Raw genomic sequence first — 27,697 nt, forward strand, 5'->3', positions numbered from 1 at the left:
ACTAAAATACCATAAATAATTATATGATACCCAATTTATTCCAATATACTACACGTGTTGTGTTGGGTGGGACCAGCCACCTTGAAATATTAATCTTGACCAAGTTCGATGGTGTTGCATTTGAAGATGTGGCCAATACTTGGCCAATGATTTATTGTGGCAAGGCTTATACACTGTTGTTTAGTATATAGTAAGGAACAACTTTAGAAAGTGTGGGTGTGATTGATTGCTACAAGGACATTCCAAAGCTATGACAAAAAGTAAAACTGATTTGTTTCAGATTGTTGTTTTGTTCACCTTCAATGCTCTTGAATGTCTTAGACGGCTTTCAATTAAATTTTATGTAAAATAATATATAAATGATTGAAAATCTTATTTTATAAATTGATTTTATATTGATTGAATTAAATTTACAAAAATATATAAATTAGATTTGACTTCGATTATTCTATGTTGTGTGTTACGGAATATAATTAAAATCAATTATCATATATTATATGTATTATCTATTTTAGAAATAAAATTCGGTTACAATGTTGTCTTTAAAGAATATTTCGAATAATGAAGTGAAATGAGTATTTAAATCATCTATGACCTTAATTCTTAAATTATGTAAAATTATTAGGTAAATAATAACAAATTTTGTTAGAATTATAAATATGAATTTAAGTTTTATGTCGGTTAAAAATGAAAATTAAATTATTATATAAAATTAAAGATTCATTAATTTATTATCTTAATATTTTTAGTAAGTTGACTATGATTGATAGTTTTTAAACTTAAAAGAAAAATAGTTAAAATGTTTAACTCTTTTTAACCAAGTAATTGTGATTGATAAAAAGTGAAAAGTTCGTGGTCCCAATGCATATTTGAAAAACAAAAAAATTGGGACCAGAAAATGTAACCAGAAAAAATCTATAAAGAAACTAGAAAGCGACAAGAAGCGATGTGTCCAATTCCAATACCAGCCAGTCATCGATACTCCCTCCATCTTCTTGTTACTCACGATCTTTGTTTTGGCCATTTGAGCACAGAATTCTCAGCCACAACATTTTCCTTACTTTTTAGTTTTTCACCAAACCAACCAGCAAGCACAGCCTCAGGTATGCACTTTCTTCCTTCGTTATATTTTTCTGTATCGCTGTTTACATGTCACATAGTGACTCCTGGTTTTGGTAACAGAAAGAATTTGTTTTATGTTGGCGTTTCTTAAATTATGAACTAAAAATTAACAGTTATGATTATCTGAATTAAGCATATAGCAGATGGATGGTGCAGAGCTTGGTAGCAGAAGTGTTGGATCAGTTAAAGCTACTGTTAACTTCTATGATGATAAGGTATGTTCAGCTCCAGAGAACAGAAGCAACTCTCTCGAGTATTTGAAATTTGTGAATTATTGAGGCATTCTCCTTTTAAATCTTTATTTATTTTCTTTCATTTTTCATTCACATGATTCTCAGAGGCCCTCTTCAAGAACAAGGGAACTCCAAAGAGCAAAATGGGATATTGGGAGGTACAAAGAGAGTAAATGGACGGCAGAGTCTGCAAAAGCGCGTGCGGAATCTGAGCTTTCGAATGCGAAAAAGACAGTGAAACATCTTTCTTGTATGATTGAGGAGTCAAGTTTCAATGCAAAAACACAAAGGACAGATGTAGAAAGGCTAGAGAAGAGAGAGAAGGAACAACATGGGGCTATGGTTGTTGCAAAGAGGAATGAGAGTTATGAGTATGAAGAGGTCATGAGAGAATTGGAATATCTCAAGAAGGAATTGTTCAAGCTTAAGCTTGATGTGGCTTCTATATTGGAAGAAAAATCTCGTGCAGAGAAGGAAATCGAAGCGTCAAACTCGAAGATGCTATCGGGTTTAACAACTGCAGAAGAACTCAGAAGGGAGATTGAGGAGGCCAATGAGGAACAAGTACTTGCTGAACTGGCAAGGATTGAGGCTTTGAAAGAACTGGCAGATACTGAAGCCCTGAGAGAAAAGGAAGCAAAGGAATTCTCTATCAAATTGGAAAGCGCAAGGAAAAAGTTGAAGGATGCCACTGAAGAGATTGATGAGTCAAAGGAGCTTGATATTAAATTGGCTATAACATTATCAGATGTTGATCTCTTGCTGAATGAGTTGAAGTCAGCAAAAGAAATGGAGAAAAGGGTTGAAGGAGATGGGAGTGTGAAGCACTTGGAAGAAAGCTTCAGGGAAGGGGAGGAATCAGAAGACTCTTTAACTATAACAGAAGAATTGGAAGCAGCGAGGAAAGAATTAGCTTTGGTTAAAGAAGAAGGTTTTCAGTTTATGGCCTCTATGGATGTCATCAGAAACGAGCTTAAGCATGTCACTGCTGAAACAGATAGATTAAGGAAGAATGAAGGGAAAGCGGATTCAACAGTTCAAGTTCTCAATTCAAAGATATTGAGAGCGAATTCTAAATTAGAAGCTGTGTCTGCTGCAGAAGTAAAGGCCAGATCCATAGTCACGAGTCTGTCTCATACTCTTGAAAAACTCAAGACAGAAACAGAAGAAGCAAGAAAGGAAAATGAGCACATAAGCCAAGAGGTCACAGCCACCAAGGAAGAGATTCAAAAAGTTGAGTTTGAAATAGACATGACTGAGGAAAGATTGCAAGGTGTCATGCAAGAGCTAGAAGTAGCCAAAGCTTCTGAATCTCTAGCCCTAGAGAAGCTCAAAACTCTTGCTGAAACTACCATGAGAGAAAGAGCTTTGACAGCACAGCATAGTTCCTTGATTACCATCTCAAGATTTGAGTACGAGTATCTGAAAAATCATGCAGCTTCAGCAGAAGAAGTTGCTGATAAAAAAGTAGCAGCAGCTGAGGCATGGATTGAAGCTCTGAAGGCCAGCGAGAAGGAAATACTGATGGAAACAAAAATAGCTCAGAGAGAACTGAAAGAAACAAAACTGGAACAAGAGCTGAAGGTTTACACCAAAGAGAGGTTGGTTTCAAGAAGAGTGAATAGTGAGGAGTTTGAGAATTGGCCAAGAAAACGAGAGAAAAGTTCATCCAAGAACTTCCCAAGAGCCATGTCTAGAAAAAGCATCAAACTCAATGGCACTATTACTCCTGCAAGAGGAACAAAATTTCAGAAGAATGCTTCTCCTGCAGTTCGGCTTATCAGTCCTTTTAGCATCAAGAAGAGAAAGAAGGTAATACCAAATTTGACAAAGCTTTTCAGAAAGAGAAATACTAGGAATACATAGTGAATCAAAATAGAAGCAGAGAAGAGTGTCTGCGTCTATTAGTCACTGCCATATGTATTTCACATCACAGTGCTCATTTTCTCACTGTGTCCCTTCTTCTCTTTTCACAGTATCATTCCCACATGGCTCAAGTGTTTCTCATCATTGTTCTATCCATATCCACATCAAGGATAAAGGATTTTACTACCAAAACACTTTTTTATTTTGAAATTCTAGAAAATAATTGATGATTGGTGCATGTTTGATGGTGTTTGGAATGCTAGGCTCTTTAATCATAAGAATATTAGAGATTATCATTGATGTACAATGAAATTACATGCCTGTGATAGAAACTTCAAATTCACAGACAAATTTGATCAGAAAATAGTTCTAGCAATGAATTTCTTACAAGAACAAGTGGATTATAAAATGTTGAAAGTTATGATTGTAAAGTTTTGTTTTTTCTAATGGAGATTTTACACTAAACAATGCTACTAAACTATAAATACACATAAATAAATCGAATTTTATCTTATATACTAATTTTTATAAATTTAAATTTAAAACACTTTTTTGAAATTATTACAATAAATAGTTTTTTTTAATGAATAAATTTAACTTGTTCTATATTTATTAACAATTTCTCTTTTAAGTTTATGTATACCTAAAAGACTCACTTGTTATATTGAATAGTGGGATGATATTAAAATCAACTCTTTATTTTTTCTATTTTTTTTAGAAGTATTTAATATGAATTTTTGGTTATTAACTTTTTTTAATTAGTTTATTCCAATGCTTTAAAATTTAAGTGGCCCACAAGCAATGTGTTTTCTCTGGTCCCCAAAATTTTAATAAAGTCTTTCCATCTATCTATCGTTCAAAAAGTTCCTATTTATTGTTGAGAATAAAGGGTGGGTGAAGAAATGTACAAGAGGTTTCACTGAAAAAAGTTAGCTTTTACTAAATTTAACAATCTGTTTGGTCATCTCTAAATGTATGTAAAATATTAATATTATTTTTTAGGATAAAGAATATTACATCTAAAAAATCACGATATCAAACACATAATTAAGTATCGCAGTAAGCTTAACTTCTTTATATAATTTTATTGATGGTAACGAGTAAAATAATATATCTGAAAACCAAAATTTTCATCAATTTTAAAAATAGAAAATTATAAAAATAATTATCTGATCGAGGTCAACTGTCTTCTTGTTAAATTTCAAATCACTTCTTAATTGGCCATATGTTCAAAATCAAATCTTAATAATGTAATAAATATAATTACTTACTTTTTTATTTTAAATTTGTATTTATAAATTTTGAATTAACTTTCAATTAATATTGATTTTATTAAAATATTTTACCCATAATAATATTTAATTTGCAATTCTAATTATTTATTTGTTGACGTGTTGTTTGATGAATACTTTTCCAATAACAACGGTTAGATTTTCGAAAATTAATTACAGATATGAAAGAGTTAACCACCCACTTAACTATGACCGAAATATCGTTACAAATTATAATGTAGTTAACTCTAAAAATCAATATATAAAAGTTCATTATTATTGTGTAACTTTTTGATTGATAAGTTCTAAAAACATGAAAAATCATTGTCCTTTCTTTTTGTAACAAAACATGAAAATTCAATGTCCTTTCTTTTTGTAACTTTGATTAATAAGGTAACTTGTTTAGTTTAAAAAACTCCTTAAAAAGTATGTATTATGGTGAGTAACAAAGAGTGAAGAGTCATAATTATCTTTAAGACGAATAGAAACATCAAATTACAATGTTTCACAGTAACAAAGAAGAATAAACAGACAATTACACGTTTTAATCTCCAAAAGGAAGATTAATTAACGTTATTGGCGATTTGTACAAGTTTATTTAAACAAAAAAATGCAATAATTTAGGAGCCACAATAACTTCTCACTGCCTTCGTTTTCTTGTCTTTTTCATCACATCACGTTTAGCGAATACCAGTAATTTGCATAATCAGTGTGAATGAGAATGACCTAACTCAGTTTCTCGCACACTGCATCTTTTCCCGTGTGGACACTAATTGAAATTGAAATTCCCCACTTCTTTTCCATATTAGATATGCTATTATTCTCTGCAACCCCTTCACTTTTTTCTTCTTTTTAAGCTCTTATTTGAAAGCTCCCAATCTTGCTGTCTATTTCTTTGAATGGTTTTTCATTGCTCCACAAAATGGCTTCTTGGTGGGATTTAAGACCCTTCTTTGGTTTTCAGTCTATTAGGACCCGCTTTCAGGTCAGCGCTTTAAAAGATTTTCAACTCTGTTCTTCTTCCCTGCCACACACCCGCTGATTCTATTGTATGTTGAGTGTTGTTTCAAACTTTAAAATTAAGCTTTTGAAGCTTTGTTAATGGTGTTTAAGTAATGAATGGATGGATCTGTGTGATAATCGATCTTCTGTACCATTTAATTGATGCCCCAAGATCAAGGTAATGTTCATCATTGTGAAGCTTTTATCCTCCCTTCTCGAGCAGAAATCGAGTTATATGTACACATTTTTTTGTTCTTTACTACCTGGTTAAGACGTCGCATAATGTTTTCTTCCAAAGCAGAACATCTATTGATTTAGATATATTTATTTATCTACTATTTATATGTACTATTTGTGGCTATAGCCATGTCCATGGCCATGTATTAATGTTTGTTTGCTTCTTTTTGGAAATTTTTTGCCATGTTTAGTGCTGAACATATGGGCTGATATTTCATAGCAGACTTGGTCAAAACAAGGTCATATTTTTGGCAAACGTCTTTTTTAATCATGTCGGTTCTTTTCATTTATTGCGGCTGATTTCGTAAATGAAGTTTTGGTTTCTGCTATTAACTCTTGAACTTATCTATTTCTTTCATGTAAACCAATTGTTTATGCTCTCTTAATCCCTTTATTTTCTCTAGGATAGTTTCATTGTGCTTTCTGGTTTGTTTATGTTTAAGCAAGCTGTATGATCTGTTTTTTAGTGGTCGGCTTGTGTTTGAAGCTTACTATTACTGTTGTACATTAAATTCAATTTTTTTTTGTGCTGATTTTCTAGAATCCTAAACTTCTGGTTCTTTGTGTTTGATTGGTATTTACATTCTTGTGATGATGAAACGCTTTTGCATATATGTAACCATAGATGTTGGCATTTCTGCTGAATAGATTTAAAATTTCAGTTACATTTAAGATGTTTATTTGTTACTCGTAGGATTCTCTAGGTACCTAATTTGGATATTTTGCAGCTTTGTTTAATTTTAATGTATATCCCTTCTGTCTATGAAATCACAATAAAAAGAGAGGCCAAAAGTTTCAAGAGAAACAAAGCAAATCAGGGTATTTTCATGGTATTTGTCCCTGATAATGCTTTCCTTGGAGTTACCTAGGATTTATCAAGCAGGAGGCTCGGAATCTCTGCTGTTTCTGGTGCTCACTTTTCATCCATTAATTTTCCATTGATAGACAAAAAGAATGAAGAGGTATACAATTTAATAAGATTTTTCTTGAATAACTAAAGGAGGGTTTTTGGGCTAGACCGGTTGAGGTGGAGGGATTGACAAACAATTTAATGATCATTTGAGAATAGGAATACTGGTTCTCATATATCTGTATATCTGGCATTTAACAACCTTTTCTCAGTACATCATTCTGTCTGCAGTTTAAAATTGCTGCAAATGACCAGCTTGTAGTTGAATCGGGCTGTTCATGATGCTTTTTGAGCTCCTTGCTACAGAGATATATGTTAAGCAAAATGCTTATTGATTTTATTAGAGAAGGGATTCCCCCATCTAATTACATCATATATTTATACTGTATTTTCTTGCGGGACTAGGACTCTTTGCTGATGAACTGATTGACTTCTGTCTTTTCTTTAAATGCTCTACTTCACCCTATTTTGATGCACATATCTACTAGGCTGTCACTTTCATTACGCTTGACCCTTGAATTATCAGTATATGAAGATACACAGAATGTAAATTTACTAGGGATGACTCTTGCTAAAATTGATTGTTTGCTTTCTTATATTAAGTGTGAAGAATTGAACATCACCTTTCCGACCACTCCTAATCTCAATTGTGGTTTTTATGAGCTTTAGGATTTCAGAACGAGGGAAGTTCAACTTGGTTCACATACTGTGAGCTCTCATGGATATGCAGTTGCGAGAACACACAAACATGATTGGCTCATTCTCCTGCTCCTCGTGTTGGTTGTTATCGGCCTATTGGTTGTCCAGCCGTTCCATCGCTTTGTTGGGCAGGATATGATGACTGATCTCAGATATCCCCTGAAGAGTAATACGGTTCCTGTTTGGTCCATTCCCGTAAGTTAACTGCTTCAGATATATAACGTGAATTTTTTTTCCTTCAAATAACAGCATTAACAAGATTATGTTGTCATGGTTAGATATATGCAGTTTTATTGCCTATAGTGATCTTTCTTGTTGTCTATATCCGAAGGAGAGATGTCTACGACCTTCATCATGCTGTGCTGGGTATTATTAGTCTTTAAATACCCTTCGTTCATTCAATTACTAACAAGCATATTCTGTTTGCTAAGGAGATTGTTTGCTGGAACAGGTCTATTATTCTCTCTTTTAATAACAGCAGTAATTACTGAGGCAATAAAAAATGCAGTAGGTCGACCTCGACCAGACTTCTTCTGGCGATGTTTTCCAGATGGAAAAGATGTATGTTTTCTCTTAATTTTAGTCTTTCAATTAAAATTTATCAATTATGTTTACTCTGAAGTATAGCTTTTTATTAGGTTTATGATAAATGGGGAGATGTCATCTGTCATGGTGAAAAAGAGGTCGTAAAGGAAGGATATAAGAGTTTCCCAAGCGGCCATACTTCATGTATGTAGCATTTATTTAATGTGCTGTTTTGCATAACTAAGACTGTTTTTTGCCATGGTCAAAACTTCTATGTTTTGATAGAAATGAATGGTGGAATTAATTTAGCTCATCCAAAGCATGTGTTCTCAAATTTCTGTAGTTCTTTGCTTTGAATAGTTTCAATTTATTTGCAGGGTCATTTTCTGGTCTGGGATTTTTATCACTGTACTTATCTGGGAAAATAAAAGCATTTGATCGCAGAGGTCATGTTGCAAAACTATGCATTATTTTTCTGCCACTACTTTTTGCATCACTTGTTGGCATTTCTCGAGTCGATGACTACTGGCACCACTGGCAGGATGTGTTTGCGGGAGGCCTTTTAGGTTGGTCCACCCTAAGTATCTCAGTTAGTTCTAAATTAAGCCTCGAGAACTACTTACAACTGTTTCTGGCACTTTACTCACTCAATAATATTTCTTCTTTCAGGGCTTACAGTGTCTACATTTTGCTATTTGCAGTTTTTTCCGCCTCCTTATCATTCCGAAGGTTTGCTTCAAAGCAGATTCTATTACAGAGCTCGCTTTCCATAAATAATTTCCTGTTAAAAATTAGCCCAAGTTCATATATCTGTTTCCTTTACGAAGCATGCTGTCAACCTTTTTGATGTTCTAGATATATTGTTTTCCTGTGCAGGCTGGGGTCCTTATGCATACTTTAGGATGTTGGAAGAATCACGACAAATGACCCAAGGTCCTAATGTTCCAAATTCTGGTCATGCACAGTTAACAGAGGTTCAGGCTGAGAGTGAGGAGGGTCAAGAAGGTTGCCATGGGTATATGGGGCTATCTTTATCACGGGATCGTAATGCAACACTGAATGACATTGAATCTGGAAGAGGATAAAGTGTGTACATCTAAATCTAATGATCCTACTCTTTGTAAATTAGATGCCTGTTCATATCCTAGAATTTTAACCAGGAGGATCTAGAACTACCACATTTTGCTGAAAAAAAGTGTTTTACTGGGTTAGTCAAAAGTTTATAAAATCTTTGAAGAATATTTGTTTGTAAGAATCATGTCCGGGACAAATCATCTGTTTCTTTATTTGTGAATATGTAAGAAAATACGAAATTTCTTCTGGTGTCTCTCCTGGAATGCCAATTCATTCAATCATAATTTACATCACAGAAAAAAAAACATCAGCAGTATATATATGAGCTGTGTATTCAAATGTTGATTGATAGCATGCAAGTAGAAAATGTCGACTTTGATTATGTGATTGTTATTTCATGAACTAAGGCAAATCAAATAAAGCATCTGATATTATGAATACCCTACGCAGACAACCAATAAAAGGTGTCAATTTTCAAGAATGAACAATAAACATAGGAAGAAGAAAAAGAATATAATCAAATCTGAATAACAACTGTTTTGCGGGGATCTGAAAATCTTTTGTTGGACTTTCTAGACTTACGAGTCTGGAAACTAAAATCGTATCCAATGCCTTGGCCGAAGCCGAAGCCAACACCAACTCCACAACCCATTCCCAGGCCAAAAACCAGGTGGAGGTGGTTGAAGGGCGGCCAGCCTCCGAACCCCAACCCACCAACCAAACCCAAACCTATCCCGGCGCCGCATCCGATGCCAGCTCCGAAGCCAGGACCCAACACTGATGTTTGAGCTTTGGGAGTTTTGTTGTTGTTTCCTAGGAACTTCGTAACAGAGAATGGTTTTTGGTTGGCGTTCTTGTCGGCATTCCAAGTCCAGAAAGATTCAGCATCAGCTTTGGTTTCCATTTCTTTGCTTTCCTTCAGTGTTCGCTGCGGCTGCGGTTGGATAGGATTTTCTAACTCGTAGGTTTGGGTATGATTTTTTGTTTCCACACCACGGGCCCAACATAACTAAAATAAATCTCTGTTTTTATTTTTTATTTATTCTTAAATCATTTTTATTTTACTTTTAATAAAAGAAAATTTAAAACTATTATTTTTACAGCTTGTACAATAAGTAAACTTTGATTTTATCAAAGTTAATTACATGGGATGAAGTTCATAGGAAGGCACTAAGGTCTTAGAAATCTCAAAAAGGATTCTTGCCTCAAATTCATCACATGCATATTTCTTTGACACCTGGCGAGGGTTTGGAATCCGTTTAACACCGAAAATCTTATCACTGTTTATAGCACGTGTGTTCCCTGCCATCTTCAGCATCAAGTTCATGTAAACGTTCTTCAGCTTTGCCAACATCTTCAATGGCGATGTCATCAACCATCTAAGCCTTCCACTCGTTCTCAACCTCCAATGCCTACGTGGACCTCTCAATTGGATTATCGCCATCTTCCTCCTTCCGGTGGCCGCGCCACCGTGGAGACGCCGGTAGCGCTGCCGTCTCAGGTACCTCTTTATGCCTCCGTACGTTGCCTTGGGAAATATTATCTCCATTTTCTTGCTTTGAATAGCTCCAATTTGAAGATTAGAGCGTATTAGATTGTGTTTGAATGCTTGGAACTTGTCTTCGCAATTCAGCAAATATATAACTGAGAAATTAACACTCTAAAATTGTAACATTTCATATAAAAAAAATTCATGGTAGGTGGAAAAAACAAACACACGTGTCTATTGTTGATAACACCATGATATCAGCACCTACGATTTTTTTTTTACTTTTTTTTTCATATTATATATATGGCTGCTTTTGAGAAATAATGAAAAATAAGCAATGATCTTTGACCAGAAATGGTACTATGATGTGTATGAGACAACAATCATGACCAACACAGTGTTTGGCTTCGTATCTTCCTCGGAATATTATGTAGGAAAATTGCTTTTTAATACTTGGAATGAAGGAAAAAAAAGACAGAGTCATTTTCATTCTCATTGTGGTCACTCTCAGTTTCTGTTTAATTTTTTAAATATTTGATGCTTAAATGTTGTTAGAGATGCAATTCAAGTAAAGTGCACTTGATTATAGTCAGTTGGCTGCCGTATTTGAAAAATAATGAGATTTATTTATTTTTAGTTTTTAATTTTTAATTCATATAGGAATATGTAATTGGAGATAGAAAAATCAACATGTTTAATTCAATTTTGGATTGAATTTAGAACCTTTAAGTCAATAATAATAATATTTTATAATATTACTTGATAGCAAATTGTAATTAACAAGTAATGCGTTTTTTTATGAAAGTGGTAAATTAAAATATATCTAAAAAACTCAATACTACTAAATACTAATAGCATACGGGAACTACAGCATATGTTTACTTAAAGAGTCATTACGTAAACCTACAGCAAATGCTAGCCAATGAGCTTGCTCGACCGGAGATTAACGATAAAACGCTGCTAATCACGATTAAGATGTGTTTGGCCCTAATTAGCCTCGTGATAAAATAAAGTAATTCATATTTATTAAAAGTATCAAATAACCATAAGAGTCGGACCATATAATATACTTACTATGATAACAAATATAAATAAATGATTGAATTAAATCTTTGATTTATTATGAAACTTCAGTTTTCTATTTAAAGAACAAGCAAGCACACTTTTTTTCTTTAAGAGAAATATGTGATTCAAATAACATTTGGAAAAAGGTTTTTAAATAATCATTTAATATTAATATAAATCGAGAGTATAGTAATCTATATGTTGTGTAATTTCTTAGTTAGTAAGAGATTTTAAAGCCTTTCACTTTATTTTTTTTTTTATAGAATTTCACATTTTCCATTAAGAATTAATATAACTTCTTGTAGTGATTGATATAACCTACGTCAAAATATGTTTTAATTCTGTTTGATTTTTTCGACAAGTTTACTGATGAACATAATGATGCTAAGGAAGAGACAAACCCATATATAATTGTTTTTGGGGAAACTTTCATAGAAGAAATTCAACGAAATCTTTCAATTTAATACGTTGAACTTTATCTATTCCTTTATCTCTAGAATATATTAAATTAAAGGTTTAATCATTTTTGACGTCCCTATTTGTACATGATTGTCTCAATTAGGTCTTTGTTTTCTAAAGTGTGTCAAAATGGTCCTTAATTTTAGAAATTGAAATCAATAGAGACCTTTCCGTTAAGTTGACCGGACGACGTTGAAGAAAATGATGCGTGGGTTGCTGAGATGACCAAATAGTACTGACGTGGCACAGTACTGTTGTTGACCTGGCTTAATGATGAGTTTTTATATTTAAAAAAGTTAAATTTTTAAATCAAAACGCAACGTTTTGATTTTTAAAAGAATAAATGAACGTTTTAAATGAAGGAATCCCTAAATTGAAGAAATGAAGAAATGAACGTTTAAATAAAAAACAATTAACTAATGATTAAATCTTTCCTAAATCAGAATCCATTTAGAACCCTAATTTAAAATTTGCAGAGAACCCTAAATTAGTTATCAATTTTCTAGGTTTCCTTCTTCTATGTGTGGGAGAACCACATCGAGAAGCTTCTTCTTTTCCCAGGTTCAGCTCGTACAGATGCAGGCAATGACAAAACCCTTTCACTCGCAGATCTGGTATCGCGTTCACGCTGCAAAAACCATTTGTTCACGCTGCAAAATATTTTGTTTCCTTTTTTTTCTGACTAATATCTCTTCAAAATCAAGCACGTCAGTCAAATTCAAACTGTCATGCTCTTCAGCGTTCATAAGTGGTGCTCCATGAAATTCCTTTTTCTGGTTGCTTTCTTTCTTCTCCGGTGCTTCCATAGAGGAGCGACTTCCTTTGGTTCTTGCTAGTGGAGATGTGAAAGCTTATCTCGTTCTTGCTCTCCTCAGGCAGACGTTTCATTTATGGGATTTCAATCTTCCAATTTAGGGTTTTATTCAAATCCCTTTTAATTTTTCAAATTCCCCCAAATAATTAAAACGTTCTTCACTCAATTAAAAAATACATTTTTTGTAGACAAAACATTGCGTTTTGATTAAAGTTAATTTTTTTAAATGAATAAATAAATAAATAAAAGCCAACTCAAATAACCAATATGTGCCACATCAACAGCACTCAGTCAAGTCACTAAGCCACAAATCGATTTTTTTGACGTCGTCTACCTAATTTAACGGCAAAGTTTAATTTGATTCAAATTTTAACAATTAAGGACCTAACCAAGAGACTTTAAAATATGAGGACCTGTTTGAGACGATCCTACAAAAATAGGGATATCGAAAAGGATTAAACCTAAATTAAAAAATAAATACTATAATAAAACTTATCTTATTCATGCAACTATTTTAAGAAGAGTGTTTCTATGCATTGCTATAATTTTTATTTATTTGCTTTATGATAATGTTTCGACTGATACTTTTTGGAACTTTATCAAATTTACTAAAAACATATACAGAAAATGTGCTTCCTATGAATTACTGTGAGAAATTTGCAAAAGTAAAATAAAAATCTCACAATATAAAAATTAAAGTAATAAAAAATATTATAAACGTAAAAAAAATTTCATTTATACTAGATTTATTTATATTCGATGTTACAATAATATATAAAAAATGATAAAAAAATATCTATAATTTTTTTTTTCGCTTATCGTCACTTATAATAAATGAGAACTGTGTAGAGCTTATACATGACGTAAGTAAAAGAAAGTCTTACTTCTGAAATCTGCTGCAACATTTGTACACTATGAATAAACAAATGAAAAAATGGCGGCTTTTCAAGTTTTCAAAAAAGAAAAAGTTATTTATTAAAAATGTGTATTAATTAAGTAACCAGATATTCATATCTAAACTTCTAGATGCACTTATTTATTTATTATAAATATATCATACTTTTCTAATTTGATTCCGTTTCCACATGATTGATCCTTGTGCTGCACTCATAGTCCTACACGAACCATGAATAAAAAATAAATTCATCCATTATAAATACTATTATTTCTATTTTTCTTTCATTATACTCCATTCTATATATATATTTGTTACACCCATTAATATTATATATATTTAGTTTTGAAATAATAAATATAGCTTAACCAAATAATCCGTATCGTCAACTTGTTTTTCTTCTAAGGTCATAATCCAATATTTATAGTTAAAAAATTAATTTTGACATGATTTTAATGTTAATATAAGGTTTTATTTATTTAAAATGGATAATTAGTTATATATATCTGTGATTAGCAACTTTTTAACAGAATTCAATATCGAATATTCGTAGTGGCTAGTGTTGATTATGTCTTAAGTTGATTTCATTATGGTAGAAGGAGGAATCATTTGTTAGAAAAAAAAATAATATTAGGACGAAATTATGTTGTTCAATGTTCATGTTGACTTCCATAATCAAACCCACCATTTTCTGGTCAAATTGTAGTTTCTTGACTTTTTCTTTCAAAACTCAGTTAATCCCTTTAAATACTGGAAGAAGGTGCAGTTTCTACACATCCAAAAAATCACTTTGGTAAGAGAAGTTACCATCATCTTCTTCTTCTTCTTCAACCTTTGCAACACTATAATATGGAAACAGATTCACTATTGCCTAAGCCAACATACGGTGGCATAAAGAGGTACTTTAGAAGACGGCGCTACCAACGCCTGGACAGCGGTGGCGCCGCCACCTTCGCCGGTGAAAGGAAGACGAAGACGATTAAGTTAAGAAGAAGCCCACACCGGCAATGGAGGATTAAGGCAGTTCCAAAACTGACATGGATGGTTAGGTCACCTTTGAAGATGTTTGCAAAGCTCAAAAATGCTTACATGAACTTCATGTTGAAATCTATGAACACCGACAACATGTTTGGAAACAAAAAGACTCTCAAGATTGATCGTCAAACGTCTAAGGTTTACAAGAATGATGCGTTCGAGGCTAGGCTCATTTTCGAGATTTCCAAGGCCTTGGTTGCGTCTCATGAATTATATCCCATGAAATAAGCGTTTATTTTCTTTGTTTAGTTTTTTCGATTTTTTCTTCCTAAATTTCTTGTGTGATTACAAAAAATGTTGAAGAATCACCAAAAATCTGTATTTAATTCTTGTTATTTTGACTCTCCGTCGTTAGTTTTATGTGAATGATCAAACTTATTTATTAATAGAAGCTAGTTTGATTTAATAACTTTTACTTATACAAATGGTTAAATTTTGGTTTTAATAATAAAATTAGCAAGTTCTTTACTTTATTATATGGTATAATTTTTTGTATATTTTTCCTGAAAAATGAGATGGTTGATTTCATGTTCAGATGCTGGCTGGCTACCCACGTGCTTGGGTTTGAAATATACATTTCAGAACTGTCAAATGCAATTTCATTGTTTATTTCATTTGACCAGAACGTTAAAAAAAACCGAATCCATTAAAAAAAATAGTCACCCTTTGATAGATTATGCTAGAAAAAATAATTTACTCTTTTATGATAAAGAAATTGAGATATAAATATTACTAAAGTTTTGAATTTCTTGCAGTCGCACGTATATATATACAACGACACCCATGCAACATTGGGTCAATTATCTTTGTTGACTTTTTACCTCTGAGCAAATTCATTTGAAATTTAAATGTCGAACACAAATTGCACGAATCTCTAATCCTAAAAGTGTTATTTAGTTTTTACTTAATCGTAAATAAATGGAGATATATTAATTGATCTTTTGAGTCTGAGTAGGAATAAAAAATTGATTAAAATATAATAATAAAAACTTACAAATTTATTACTTTATTAAGGTTTTAGATATATAAGAATAAATAGTAATTTTTTTATATAAGTTTGCTTACTGGTAAATATATATATATATATATATATATATATATATATATATATTCTCTCATCTGAAAAAGTTCAACAAGGACATCAAAATCGATGTGTATGTGTATCTTATAAGATAAACATCAACATTGTTATTAAATTATAAAAAAAAAATAAAAAAGACATTTCTTTAAATGAGAAAAATTGTAAGATCACGCTTTTATTGGTTTAGACACATCTCAAATTAAATGCTGAATTAAATTTTTAAAAAATAAATAAATAGCAAGTTAAATATTTTATCCTTTATTCTTTCTAAATATATATTTTTTTATTATATAAAATTATTCTTTTTTAAGACTTTTCTTTTTTTACTTCTCTTTTGTTTTCTCTTTAAGTGTTGAAGCAGATTTTCTCTCTTTTTTGTAGCTTGAACTTTACTGTATAAGAAGTGATAAAGTCTAGCTTATGTCTATCTGATTATAATCTTAATTTGAGTTAGCTTTTTTATTAGTATAAAATTTGAGTTAGTTTTACATTATTGAAGGGATTGGTTTCTTACTGATAGTATAGATGTATAGGTACAACCCACGATACTAGAAGAAAAAGCCTTAAAATCATTTTTGATTAATTATTGTAGATCAACTCATATAATCAACAAATTTTGTGTGATAGGTGTAGTTTATTAAAAATGAAATTTGATATTTCATTATCATAGATGAAATAAAAAAATACAATTTTTTTAAAATTTTGTAATATATAACACAATTCAGATTCATTTTCATGTTAAAACTAAAATTGGAGGTTTTAAATTGAAAAACAAAAAAAAAATGGAAAATAGAACTAAAAATCAAAAGTGAATAAAGAAAAATAATGGATCCATCCACAATTTCAATAATCAAACAATTCAAAAATTATAGTTTTCTAAAGACTCACATTCAAATTTAAACAATTAACTGATTCTCAATTAACTAATAAATTAAATCTCAAGTAACATCATTAAATCTAATTTATATTTATTTATCAAATCAAGATTCAATGTTTAATTTAAAATTAATAAATTGATTTGATAAGTTTAAAAAGAATGGTGGGTAAAATTATATATTCAACTTCATCCCTAATATCATATAAACAAGTAACATTTGATCGATAAATTGTTATATTTACATTTTTCTTATTTATTTATTCTTAAAGCACTTGAATCTAATCTTATCCTATTTTTTATTTATTTTAGGAATTTTATCAAATGAGAAAAAATTATAAGATTTGGATTCATTGGTTCAGCTGAAAAATTGACCGGATTCTCATATTGGGAAACATCTGTAAAAGATAAATAACCCATTAACAAGATTTAATTTAGTCAAAATTAATAAAAAAAATTTCTTTCTAAAAACTACATTTAATGCTCATTCATTATTTAAAAAATGTGACAACATGTTCCTGAGATAAATTAGTATGGAAATTTTCCACGTTAACCACTGAATTTGAATTTGAGTTTTTTTGAATATGTAATTGAACATATATAAGAAAAAATAGTTTTATTATATAGTAGTTCCACATGATACTGTAGTCATGCAAAATAAATCTACATAAAATAATTAGTATTTAACTTTTAATTAATGATTTTACATTTTATGAAACATATAGCATGATTGTTTTATGATAATTTTTATGTAAGTGTTATTTAATACATTGTATTATTTAATATTAAAATATTTATTTAATTATCAGTTATTTGACCGTAATTAAACTTGTGAACAGTGAATAATTACATCATGTATTAGCGACTGGTTTGATTTTCAAAATATTAAATTTTGTAATTAATAATTAGTGTTGAAGAACTCGAGTTTCTAAAGATACGAAGTGCCATTTATATATAATTAAGGAAAACCATTCACACTACTAAAATATCAACATTTATAATTAAGGAAAGCCATTTGCTTCTTCCATTCATACTAATTACAATTTTAATATTCAAAAAATAAATATATTTATCGTTATTGGTTTTGTTTGGCAAAACTTTTCAGCTATTTTTAAAATTTTTTACTAGCTAAAAAACTTGTTTAATCTTATTCATTTGTTAAATAATTTATTTTTAAATGCTAATTCTAATTTCCTATGTATATTTTTTTAAAAATACTTACTAAATTACATTGCCATTTTCTTTAAAATAAGACAATTTATTGTACTGTTCATTTTAACTATCAGATTACTTTTAACATTCATTTTATTAATTCAGTGTTATATTTCAAAAAAATAATAAGAGTAGATTTTTATTTCATTTTACAGGTTTTATGTTTTAATCAATACAATTAATATTACCAAAATATTATATCTACTTAGTTATGCATTGTTTTTACTTAAATGTAAACTTGATTCAAAGTAGAGTAACACATAATATAATATAAAAAATATAATAATTGAAACTAAAAAAATTATTATTGAATATTTCATCAAACATAACAAAATTGTAAAGAACGAGATTTTAAGCCTAACTTAACCCATAGAACTGATTTGATAGCGAGTGAAACTATATATTTAATAAATAATAAATATCGTTAGGATATGCTCTAACCATAATTCTGATATCTTATTAAGAAGTGAACTTTAAGCCTAAGTTAACTCTCACAAAACTTTAAAGTAAGGTTTGCACCCACTAATATACTCTAAATTGACCTTATTTCTAATTGAGATGAGCTTTCCAACACAAAAATCAATAATTAAAAAATCATTTTGAAAAAATAATATATATATATATATATATATATATATATATATATACATATATATATATATAAACACTTCAAAAAGGTACTTTAATAACAAAAATAAAAGAATTATATAAAAAATATCATATATTTTTATATATTTTATTTTATATTTTAAATTACTCAAACCAAAATTTTTCTAAACATTAGTTTAATAACATGGGTTAAATATGTTTTTAGTCCCTTAACTATCATGCGATTTTGGATTTAGTCCCTATTCGAAAGTTTTGTTCATTTTACTCCTCTTAGTTTTCAAACTCTTATGTTTGGTCCTTAAAATTGAACGACGTTAAGTTTTTTTATGAGGTGACTAACGGTGAACCAGATTTATGCCACATTTTTTTTTCTAAAATATTTGCCACGTTTTTCCCAAACTCTTCCTTCTTCTTCCCCAATCACTCAAAACATCTGCTCATCTCTTTCACACCCACCACTGTTACTCTCCTTCCATCATTGTTTCTCCTTCGAAACAACTTCCCCACAGTGAAGCCACCTTCACCACAAACCACCATGGAACCTGCGAAGTACAAACCCAAGTCTGAGAATCGTAAAGTCTGCAAATTGCGAGCAAACCTACCACTGTGCCTAATGAACCAACAAACCAGAAAACCACATCGTAAGACCTCCATGAACACAAATCACGATCACTATCTTCCTTCGTCCTAATCAGAAACCTACAGAAACCTAGAGATCCCAATCACCTTTGAAACATAAGAGTTATATTGAAGACCTTCTCAACTGAGTCCGTATATACAAAAGTAAAAGTTGGTTCTATTACAATCAACAAAACAATGTAATAGAAGTGGAATATATAAAAGACTGAACGGTGTTGGGAAAGACCAAACGGTTATGGTGACAGGATGAAGTAGAATATATGAAAGATCGAACGGTGTTGGCAAAGACCGAACGGTTATGGTGACGGGATGAAGTGCAATATATGAAAGACCGAACGATGTTGGGAAAAGACCTAACGATTGTGGTGACTGGATGGCGATGATGACCGAACGGTGATGGTTGCACAGGGCTAGAAGAAACAGGATTCAATCAGGCATGTGTCACTCCTCAAACGAAATCCTCCAAATACCCACTTCTCTTTCGCTAATCTGAAAGAAACCCAAAAAAAACCCCAATCATGACTCTCATCCTCTACCACGAGACCAATTTGTGAACCTTAACTCGCGCTGCCATGGTCATCCCTAAACCAGAACCAGTTCGAAACCCTTAACCCATCGCGACTTTCTCCTCCATCAACCCTCACGCCTAACAACCACCATCATCCACTGCATTCATCTGCGTCACCAACATGCACAAAAACCAAAAACCAAAAACAATCACAAACTCCTCGCGCCTCTACCAACCAAAAATCGCGAGTGTGAGATCGCCATTCTTCTCGTGCACCTCAGTTTCGCAGTGCCGCTGACTTGTAAATTAAAACCAGGAAACCCAACTAAAATATAAGCAATTGATCAATGCAAAAAATGTCAACCTGTATTAAAACTAGTAGAAGATCCATATCTCAGTAACAGTGGTGGGTGTGAAAGAGATGAGCAGACGTTTTGAGTGATTAGGAAAGAAGAAGGAAGGGTTTTGGAAAAACGTGACAAATATTTTAGAAAAAAAAAAAACGTGGCATAGACCTGGTTCACCGTTAGCCACCTCATACAAAAACTTAACGCCGTTCAATTTTAAGGACTAAACATAAGAGTTTCAAAACTAAGAGAACTAAAATGAACAAAACTTTTGAATAGAGACTAAACTCAAAATCGCGTGATAGTTAAGGGACTAAAAACATATTTAATCCTAATAACATTTGGCTGTCAACTGGTTTTTCAAGTTATTATAGGTAACTTTTTAGGCGAAACAAAACTATTATCATTTTTAAATAAGTCATTAACTTTTTTTCTTTCTAAGTTATTCTTAAATTAATTACTCTCCGCATTTTAAATAAAATAATGTATTTATTAAAAATATTAAAATATTTTAATGCATGTGAAGCATCTTTAAATTTAGATATTAATCCTTTAAATGAATCACTGTTGGCAAACTTCAATATTTCACTGTACAGCTGCCAATAATAGTAGATGCACGTACAAATTCACACTTAAGGAAAATAAATATCATTAATGATTTATCAAATAATAAATGCTTAATCAAGACAATACAATTCACATGCATTTATTATTTATGTCCTTTTTTAAATCCCAAAACTTATTATATTCAGCTTTGTTTCTTCTTTTTTTTTTCTTCCCTTGACGTACTTTTTTTTTTTCAAAATTATAATTCACAATTTTTTTTATTTAATGAATTTCACTAGTAATTCAGCTTCACCAAACATGTTACCCAATTCTGTGTTGAGACCTTCTTGTACAATGTCTGGATATCTTCAAGAAGATAGAGAGGTTAATTAAGTGATTTCATATTTATATTCTTGTGACGCGTTTGGATCAACCGTGCTTATGTTCTTGAAAAGTGATTTTTCGTTTATGTTGATGATGAATTAAACAGGTAAGCAATTTCAATCTACCATTGGATTGCAATAACAATTCAGTTCCATCAAATTCCATGTCCATGACTCCTTATACGATGCCTCAATTTCGTCAAGACAGAGAGGTTAAGTGATTCCATTCATAATCTATTTTCTTGTTCCAAACACGTTCTTAATCCCTAAAAAATCACTTATGTTGATCACAAATTAAGCAGAGAAGCAGCAGCAATTTACTTCCATCAAGTTTGCTACCAAATTCCATACAGAATCCCTTTCATCCGATGTTTGAGTACTGTCAACAAGATAGAGAGGTGAAGTGATTCCATTTAAACTTCAATTATTAACTATTTTATTTTCTCAAAAAAGAAAATGAATTATTTTAACAAATTTCTCAGGCAAACAATTTTATTCTACCAACGGATTTCAATAATAATCTAGCTTCATCCAATATGGTATCAAATTTCATGTCAAATCCCTTTTATTCAATGCCTCAGTATAATGAAGAACATAGACAGGTAAAATGATTTCTTCTAAAATTTTGTTTTAAAAAATGGATTATTTATTGCTTAACTCAATTGTACGACACTTTATAAATGTTGATGATACTTAAAAATAGAAAACTCATAAAAATTTATGTGTTTGAAGAGACATAGAAAAAAAATCATAAATGTTGAAAAATAATCGATGTGTATTATTATTCTTTTTAAAAATTAGAAAAATGTGTTCATGATTATTTAACGAATTGTCTCTTGATAAAACAGGGGAGTAATTGCAATCAAGCAATGGATTTCCATAGTAATTCTGTTTCATCAAATGTTGTCTCAAATTCTATGTTAGTGCCCTCTTGTCCTATACTTCATTATCATCAAGAAAAAGATAGAGAGGTAAAGTGATTTAGTTTAAACTTCAATTTCTTTGTTTCAATTTCAACCATGTTTGCTTATTTTGTTAGAAAATAACTTTTTTTTTTCTATTTATCTTGACAAATTTAGCGGAGAAACACTTTCAATCTACCATTGGAATTCAACAGTAATTCAGCTTCAACAAATGTGTCGAATTCCAGTTCAATGCCCTCGTATCCAGTGCCTCAGTATCGTCCACAAAATATACAGGTAAAATGATTACCTTTTTCTACTTCAATCGCCACAGAATTTATTATGATAAATTAATTTTTAAATATGCATTCTATATTTATTGAAAAGGGTAAATTTTGATTTTGAAAAGGGTTAATCACTGACTTCAAGATTTCCTTTTTTTTTCTACTGTCAAAGGGTTGAATCTTAATCTTACCATAGCTTTTCTGTTTCATGTAAGAGCAGGAGGGGAAACTCAGATCCTTCTGGGAGAAGCAGTTGATGGATATTCAAGCTGCTGAAGGTTTTGATTAACATTTTTTTAAACTATCATATTATTGATGTAATGTAATAAACTAATAAAGATATATACTATGTTTCTTTGTTCCATTGCATTCGATTAACAGCTTGATTTAATGGTGGTATTTGTATTTTCTTACGATGTAATTGGCAGCATTTAAGAGCCAGCACAAGTTGCCGTTAGCTCGAATCAGAAGGATAATGAAAACAGACGCAGATGTGCAGGTTTATAGTTCTGATTCTGCCACATACTCTGTTGACTGTCTATTGTTAGTTTATAACTGCTATCCATAATTGATCAATGCTACTTCCTGAAAGTCATGTGTTTATAGATGTTACTGTTTCTAAACAACGTTGTTGTGATTACATTATGTGACTGAGAAAACATGTGTAAGCAACAGCTGATGATGGAATGTTTGTGTGGTAAGCAGATGGTGAGTGCTGAAACTCCCATGCTGATGTCAAAAGCATGTGAGATTTTCATCCAGGAACTCACTTATCGTGCCTGGATGCGTGCTGAAGAGAGCAACAAAAGTACTGTGCAGCCATGTGACGTTGCTAAGGTTATTATGCAGAATCATGCCATGCAATTCCTCACTGATATTGTCCCAGATAACCTCCAAAATTTCTGTGCTTATGGTGCTCAGGTATCTCCATTCTGTTTTCTTTCAATCACTTCCTTAGTAAACTTACTCGGGTTGTTTGTGCACTTGTGACAAAAAAATGTTGTTTTGTTGGAAGTCCTCAAAGGATTAAAAATTAGGCCAATTCATAACAGATAAGTAGGTACAAACCTTATTTTACATCGATTTTATAGGATAAAGTTAGTTTTAAAATTCACTTCTTAATATATGATCACATCAACATGATATCAAAGTTGAGTTAGAACTTGTTCTAACGAAATTGCTTCTTTGTTAAGTAGTTGTTCCATATGTTATTGGAATACTATCAGACTGTTCATTAATATCTAGTCTCATACTTGAAATGTATATGCTCAGGGTAAGGGAAATGTGTTGAAAGTCTTATGTCCACTAGAAATAAAGTCAATTAACACTATATATAAGTGGATGCAAATCTTATCTTGCAAACTAGTTTCATAAGATTAAAGTTTACTTCTTAATATGTTTAGAAATCGATTAGTCTGAGTTAAACAAGCAAATAAGTTGTTTTATTCAGTTTTGGAGAATGTATAATTGAGTTATGGTATGCTTGCTATATAGCAGGAAGAGCGTACTGCTGGAAACATTGCAGAAGGAAGGCATCCAAGCCAAGCTACCCTGCCTGACACAGCTGGTTTTATGGGAAATCCTATGAATGTGATGAATATGGGCAGAGTAAGTATGAAGTAAATTGGATTTATTTTATATATATGTTGCATAACTTTATGCCATCTGTTAAGTTCAAATATATCTGAGAAAAAAATTGTTATTTCTACTCATGAATGTGTTTAGATAAATTAATGGAATTTGCTGTTGTTTACTTCATAGGGCTTGGAGGCAGGAAACCAGCTGATTCCTCAACCCAACAACATGATGCAGCCTCCCTTTGTTATGCCTTCAGATCAATTTCCTTACAATTTTCATCCCAAGGTAACATAATTCATGAACATAGTGTTTCATATACATTTTACACCAATGCAAAATAACCTTTTAATTTCCTTCTTTCACATGTTTATGTCTGTTAAAATCAATGTCTTGTCATGATGCAGTGAACTTAGGGATGCACTACGGGGAGATGAATGAAGTGATGGTGTGCTCCAGAACTATGTCTTCTCTTGAGGAACTAGAGCAACAATTTACATTATTAATTCTCCTCAAACAACTCCTCAACCTTTTCTCTGTTTTGGGAAACATTATCCTATTAAAGTACTTGACATCTTCATGTTTGAACATCCAATAGATTATCTGCTGAGACTGGAAAGATTGCATCAAAATTCAATTTCAAGATTGGTCATAACTGCAACATTTTCATAATTCACGTCATCATAGAGCTGTTTAGTAATTATCATGCACGAAATTACATGGCATGGATTATATAAGCTGATGAAATATGGAAACTGAATTTTGGTATACAATTCGAACAAAAAAACTAGTCATAGAAAGGGTTCTGCTCAACCAAATAAATTCTGCTTTGGAAAGATTGATTATTGCTTATGAACTTTGCATTACTTGCTCTGTTTTATACAACAGAGTTACAAAGTGAAAATTTGTGGTGATAACAAAATGTACTTCAAATTAATCTAACCATACACCCTGTTCACATTCAACGTTTTAAAAGCAGTTTCATGATTTCAATCAAAATCAAATTTATGATGCACTAAAAAAGTGGAGAAATTAGGTACATTGAACAGCCTAAAATAACATGGAAAAGAAAAATAAAAAGCAAGAAAGAAGACAGCAAAAAGAAAAGAATCACTTTTTATGGATAAAGTGGAGAAATTGGGGAACCACGCACACGTTTTAAAGAATCGATTTTGCAAACGCAAGTATCCCCAATTGGTTCCCCAGTAAAGTGATTTCCTATTCTGGTTCTTCACTTTCTTTGATTGGCACCAATTCACCAGGCATTTGAACAAATTCCTCAACTTTGCATCATATTTCAACAAATTCCTCAACTTTTGAAAGTAGGGTTTTGATCTCAAACTCATTAATACCATCTCCCAAATATCTCTCTTAAGAAAAACCTCAAATTACATGCTTAAGAAAATTACTTTTAAAAAGAAATCCTGTAGACAACCGTATATATGAAAAAAAAATAAAAAATGCACAGTATATGTTTGATAGTATGTTTTGGTGACTAACTTTGCAACCCCACTTTTACCTAGATGCTTTATACCAACCATGCTTTTGTGATGAGGGAATCTTGAAGCTTTAAGCCTTTAGCTTTACGTAAAGTGGTGTTTTGCAGAACGTGACTGAGGGAGTTAGGCTTGTTATATAAAGGAGTTAGGGTAAGTGGTGAATGAGTTGTAAGAAAAAATTAACAAAGAGCTGGGAATGGAAGATTGAAGCAATCAGAATTTGTGGGAATGGGCGGATTGGGAAGCAATGAAATCTCAAGTGATTGTGTGTAATTTTCTTCCCAATTCTGCCCATTCCTATGATTTCTGATACTTCTTCCCTTTCCTCTGATTTGCTTTTTGCAATTACTTTACTTAACTCTTTTCCCTGTTTCTGTTATTGATGTTAGATTCTGGTTCAACACATGAAAGTTTTAGTTTTGAGTTTCCTTTTTGTTCATACTGTTCATACAGAAACTGATAGATCACTTCTGCAACCCAAATATTAGCTATTTTATACAATTTGATCATTGATTTTGTGGGTTTGATAACTGTTTTTGTTTGTTTGTGCACAGTATATAAGAAATTGAACTCTAAATTTTGGAAAAGTTGGTTTGGGACTTCATGTTGTTTACTGCATGAAATTTATCATTCTCAATGTTAGATAAATTAGTTGTTGGAGTGAATTTGTTAAGACAGAGATATAAGCAATGTTCTTTAAAAGTATTATTTTCGATACACTTTTTACTGTTAAATTACATTTACTAAAATAACATATAGGTTTCTTTTAAATCTTATAACTTTTGCATGTCTATCAATTTATTTATTGAGTTTTTTTTTTATGTTTTAAATCAATTTTAATCAATGATAAATGTGTTAGAAAAAATATATAAAAAAAAGTGCCATCAACACTTCTCTTTATAATTATGATTTACTCAAAAACTTATAAAGTGTGGTTAATATCTAAATTTCTCAAAAGAATAATAAAAATCATACGGCTCCCTTTCATAAATTATAACCGAAAAATGTATTTTTGTGAAGATGAAAAAAATTGTCTCTTAGTTTTAGAAAAATATTACGTCATAAAATATTTTTATTGTCTTCTATCAGACATGAAAAACTTTTATTTTCATAATAATAATAATAATTAAGCATTTATAAATTATTACAATAGATCTATTAGATTTCATACATGTATGACTTATTGTTAGAATTTAAAACAAACAAACTCACTCAATCCCACACACACTCTCTCTATATATTAAAATTCTTGAAAAGTTTAATAACTATATGTGTTTATATAAAATATTTATTTCTTTTATGTATACAGTGCCTACTTTAAATAATTTTTTTATAAAGTATTTATTATTGTATTTGTTAAAGTGGTCAAGTAGTAAAGTTTTCCACAATAATAATTAAAGTAATAAATAAATTTTAATGAGTAATAAATGTATTAATATTTTGTATTTGTTAATCAAATATATATTTAAAACTAATAATCTTCCCAAATATTATATCTATTAAATAAAATGTACTTATCAAAGATATATTATTTTATATATACAAACATAAAAAAATTACTGAAAATTTGAATATATCTCGATAGTTTTTTTTTCTTACGAAACTTACTTAAATAATCTAATGTATTTAACTAGTATTTAATTATAATTTTAATATGATTAAATTAATGAAAATTTGATGAAGAGGTGTCAGTAGTAGGAATTGTTGTGCATGCACACTTGGTTACAATACTAAAAAAATAGATAAGATGTAATTTCGAATAATTACAAAAAATAGTAGAGAAAGAAAACGATTAGAAAGAGGAAAGAAGAGAAAAAAAAAATATGATAACACATAAATAATTAATTAGTATCATTCAATACCATAACAAAAATTATATTTTTCAATTTGAAAATAATAATAATAACTACAGGAATCAAAATCAAAATTCATTCATTTTACAATAATTAAAAAAATATTTAATCATATGAAAAAATATTTTTAAATTGAATTAATGAAAAAAATATATTTAAGTATACCAAATCTTTGACTTTTATAACAATTAACTCCAAAAATTATGTCTCAATTATTAATTACAATGAAATAATTTAAGATTTAAAAATATAATTATTTTAATTTATCTAATTAGTAATATTAATTAGTCAACTAAAAACTTATAAAACATTTATATAATTAAATATACTTTAAAATTATATATAAATATAAATATCAAATAAATTTTAAAAATAACTTTGAAAAATGTTGGCAGACCAACTGGTTTTATAAAAAAACAAGTGAAATAAGGAGATTATCCCCCGCATTTCTTATTTATTTATATAAATCTATTTTTAGTATATATAGAAATAAATAAAAATGTAAAAAGAAATCATGTCGTGCATCACCAACCATTTGCAATGATTTGCAATGCAGAGAAGCGTAAGAAGCCCAGTTGTTGGGCCTTGTGATCCAGCAGAAAAACAATAAAGGGTACTTTTTGTACCTCAGTTTTTCTTCCTCTACCCAAATAAAATTCAATAAACCCATTTTGGGTGGCAGATCCCTT

At 30.7% G+C, this 27,697-nt stretch overlaps 5 protein-coding genes across 10 annotated transcripts; 3 read left to right on the forward strand and 2 right to left on the reverse strand.

Moving 5' to 3' along the window:
• The first annotated feature begins 964 nt into the window (after window positions 1–964).
• On the forward strand, window positions 965–3,459 carry LOC108321642 (protein PLASTID MOVEMENT IMPAIRED 2). 3 transcript variants are annotated; one of them, XM_017553455.2, is made up of 3 exons: window positions 965–1,103; window positions 1,256–1,337; window positions 1,461–3,459. In XM_017553455.2, exons 2-3 carry the CDS (start codon window positions 1,266–1,268, stop codon window positions 3,219–3,221), a joined length of 1,833 nt encoding a protein of 610 aa, XP_017408944.1. In that variant the 5' UTR covers window positions 965–1,103; window positions 1,256–1,265; the 3' UTR covers window positions 3,222–3,459. The 3 variants fall into 3 exon arrangements, with proteins under 3 accessions (XP_017408944.1, XP_017408946.1, XP_017408945.1); XM_017553457.2 differs by having other exon boundaries at window positions 1,266–1,337; XM_017553456.2 differs by lacking the exon at window positions 965–1,103 and having other exon boundaries at window positions 1,110–1,337.
• A 1,689-nt stretch (window positions 3,460–5,148) lies between these two features.
• Window positions 5,149–9,192, forward strand: LOC108321713 (lipid phosphate phosphatase 2). 2 transcript variants are annotated; one of them, XM_017553551.2, is made up of 9 exons: window positions 5,149–5,477; window positions 6,601–6,693; window positions 7,311–7,535; window positions 7,619–7,706; window positions 7,792–7,901; window positions 7,979–8,069; window positions 8,243–8,431; window positions 8,535–8,594; window positions 8,742–9,192. In XM_017553551.2, the coding sequence occupies exons 1-9, from the start codon at window positions 5,415–5,417 to the stop codon at window positions 8,948–8,950; spliced, it is 1,128 nt and encodes a 375-aa protein (XP_017409040.1). In that variant the 5' UTR covers window positions 5,149–5,414; the 3' UTR covers window positions 8,951–9,192. The 2 variants fall into 2 exon arrangements, with proteins under 2 accessions (XP_017409040.1, XP_017409041.1); XM_017553552.2 differs by lacking the exon at window positions 6,601–6,693 and having other exon boundaries at window positions 5,151–5,477.
• A 203-nt stretch (window positions 9,193–9,395) lies between these two features.
• Window positions 9,396–10,488, reverse strand: LOC108321715 (uncharacterized). Its single transcript, XM_017553555.2, has one exon. The coding sequence runs from the start codon at window positions 10,486–10,488 to the stop codon at window positions 10,081–10,083; it is 408 nt and encodes a 135-aa protein (XP_017409044.2). The 3' UTR covers window positions 9,396–10,080.
• LOC128193337 (uncharacterized) lies at window positions 9,457–9,843 on the reverse strand. Its single transcript, XM_052873856.1, has one exon. The coding sequence runs from the start codon at window positions 9,841–9,843 to the stop codon at window positions 9,457–9,459; it is 387 nt and encodes a 128-aa protein (XP_052729816.1).
• Window positions 10,489–20,754: 10,266 nt separating the features above from the next.
• LOC108321662 (nuclear transcription factor Y subunit C-3) lies at window positions 20,755–24,328 on the forward strand. 3 transcript variants are annotated; one of them, XM_017553480.2, is made up of 12 exons: window positions 20,755–20,896; window positions 21,003–21,107; window positions 21,198–21,293; window positions 21,378–21,497; window positions 21,744–21,866; window positions 21,975–22,094; window positions 22,302–22,359; window positions 22,510–22,580; window positions 22,787–23,002; window positions 23,576–23,689; window positions 23,843–23,944; window positions 24,064–24,328. In XM_017553480.2, the coding sequence occupies exons 1-12, from the start codon at window positions 20,798–20,800 to the stop codon at window positions 24,064–24,066; spliced, it is 1,227 nt and encodes a 408-aa protein (XP_017408969.2). In that variant the 5' UTR covers window positions 20,755–20,797; the 3' UTR covers window positions 24,067–24,328. The 3 variants fall into 3 exon arrangements, with proteins under 3 accessions (XP_017408969.2, XP_017408970.2, XP_017408971.2); XM_017553481.2 differs by having other exon boundaries at window positions 23,579–23,689; XM_017553482.2 differs by lacking the exon at window positions 21,378–21,497.
• The last annotated feature ends 3,369 nt before the right edge of the window (window positions 24,329–27,697 follow it).

This window comes from Vigna angularis, chromosome 2 (genome assembly GCF_016808095.1).
Source record: "Vigna angularis cultivar LongXiaoDou No.4 chromosome 2, ASM1680809v1, whole genome shotgun sequence".
Lineage (NCBI taxonomy): Eukaryota > Viridiplantae > Streptophyta > Magnoliopsida > Fabales > Fabaceae > Vigna > Vigna angularis.

Excerpts from the sequence above, each read along its gene's own strand:
- LOC108321713 (XM_017553551.2), top strand. The coding sequence starts at position 5,415 with ATGGCTTCTTGGTGGGATTTAAGACCCTTCTTTGGTTTTCAGTCTATT. Across the intron at positions 7,536-7,618 it reads TTCCTGTTTGGTCCATTCCC|ATATATGCAGTTTTATTGCC; the intron begins GTAAGTTAACTG and ends TGTCATGGTTAG. Across the intron at positions 8,595-8,741 it reads GCCTCCTTATCATTCCGAAG|GCTGGGGTCCTTATGCATAC; the intron begins GTTTGCTTCAAA and ends TTTCCTGTGCAG.
- LOC128193337 (XM_052873856.1), bottom strand. The coding sequence starts at position 9,843 with ATGGAAACCAAAGCTGATGCTGAATCTTTCTGGACTTGGAATGCCGAC.
- LOC108321662 (XM_017553480.2), top strand. The coding sequence starts at position 20,798 with ATGAATTTCACTAGTAATTCAGCTTCACCAAACATGTTACCCAATTCT. Across the intron at positions 21,294-21,377 it reads ACTGTCAACAAGATAGAGAG|GCAAACAATTTTATTCTACC; the intron begins GTGAAGTGATTC and ends CAAATTTCTCAG. Across the intron at positions 23,690-23,842 it reads ATGTGATGAATATGGGCAGA|GGCTTGGAGGCAGGAAACCA; the intron begins GTAAGTATGAAG and ends TTTACTTCATAG.
- LOC108321715 (XM_017553555.2), bottom strand. The coding sequence starts at position 10,488 with ATGGAGATAATATTTCCCAAGGCAACGTACGGAGGCATAAAGAGGTAC.
- LOC108321642 (XM_017553455.2), top strand. The coding sequence starts at position 1,266 with ATGGATGGTGCAGAGCTTGGTAGCAGAAGTGTTGGATCAGTTAAAGCT. Across the intron at positions 1,338-1,460 it reads TTAACTTCTATGATGATAAG|AGGCCCTCTTCAAGAACAAG; the intron begins GTATGTTCAGCT and ends CATGATTCTCAG.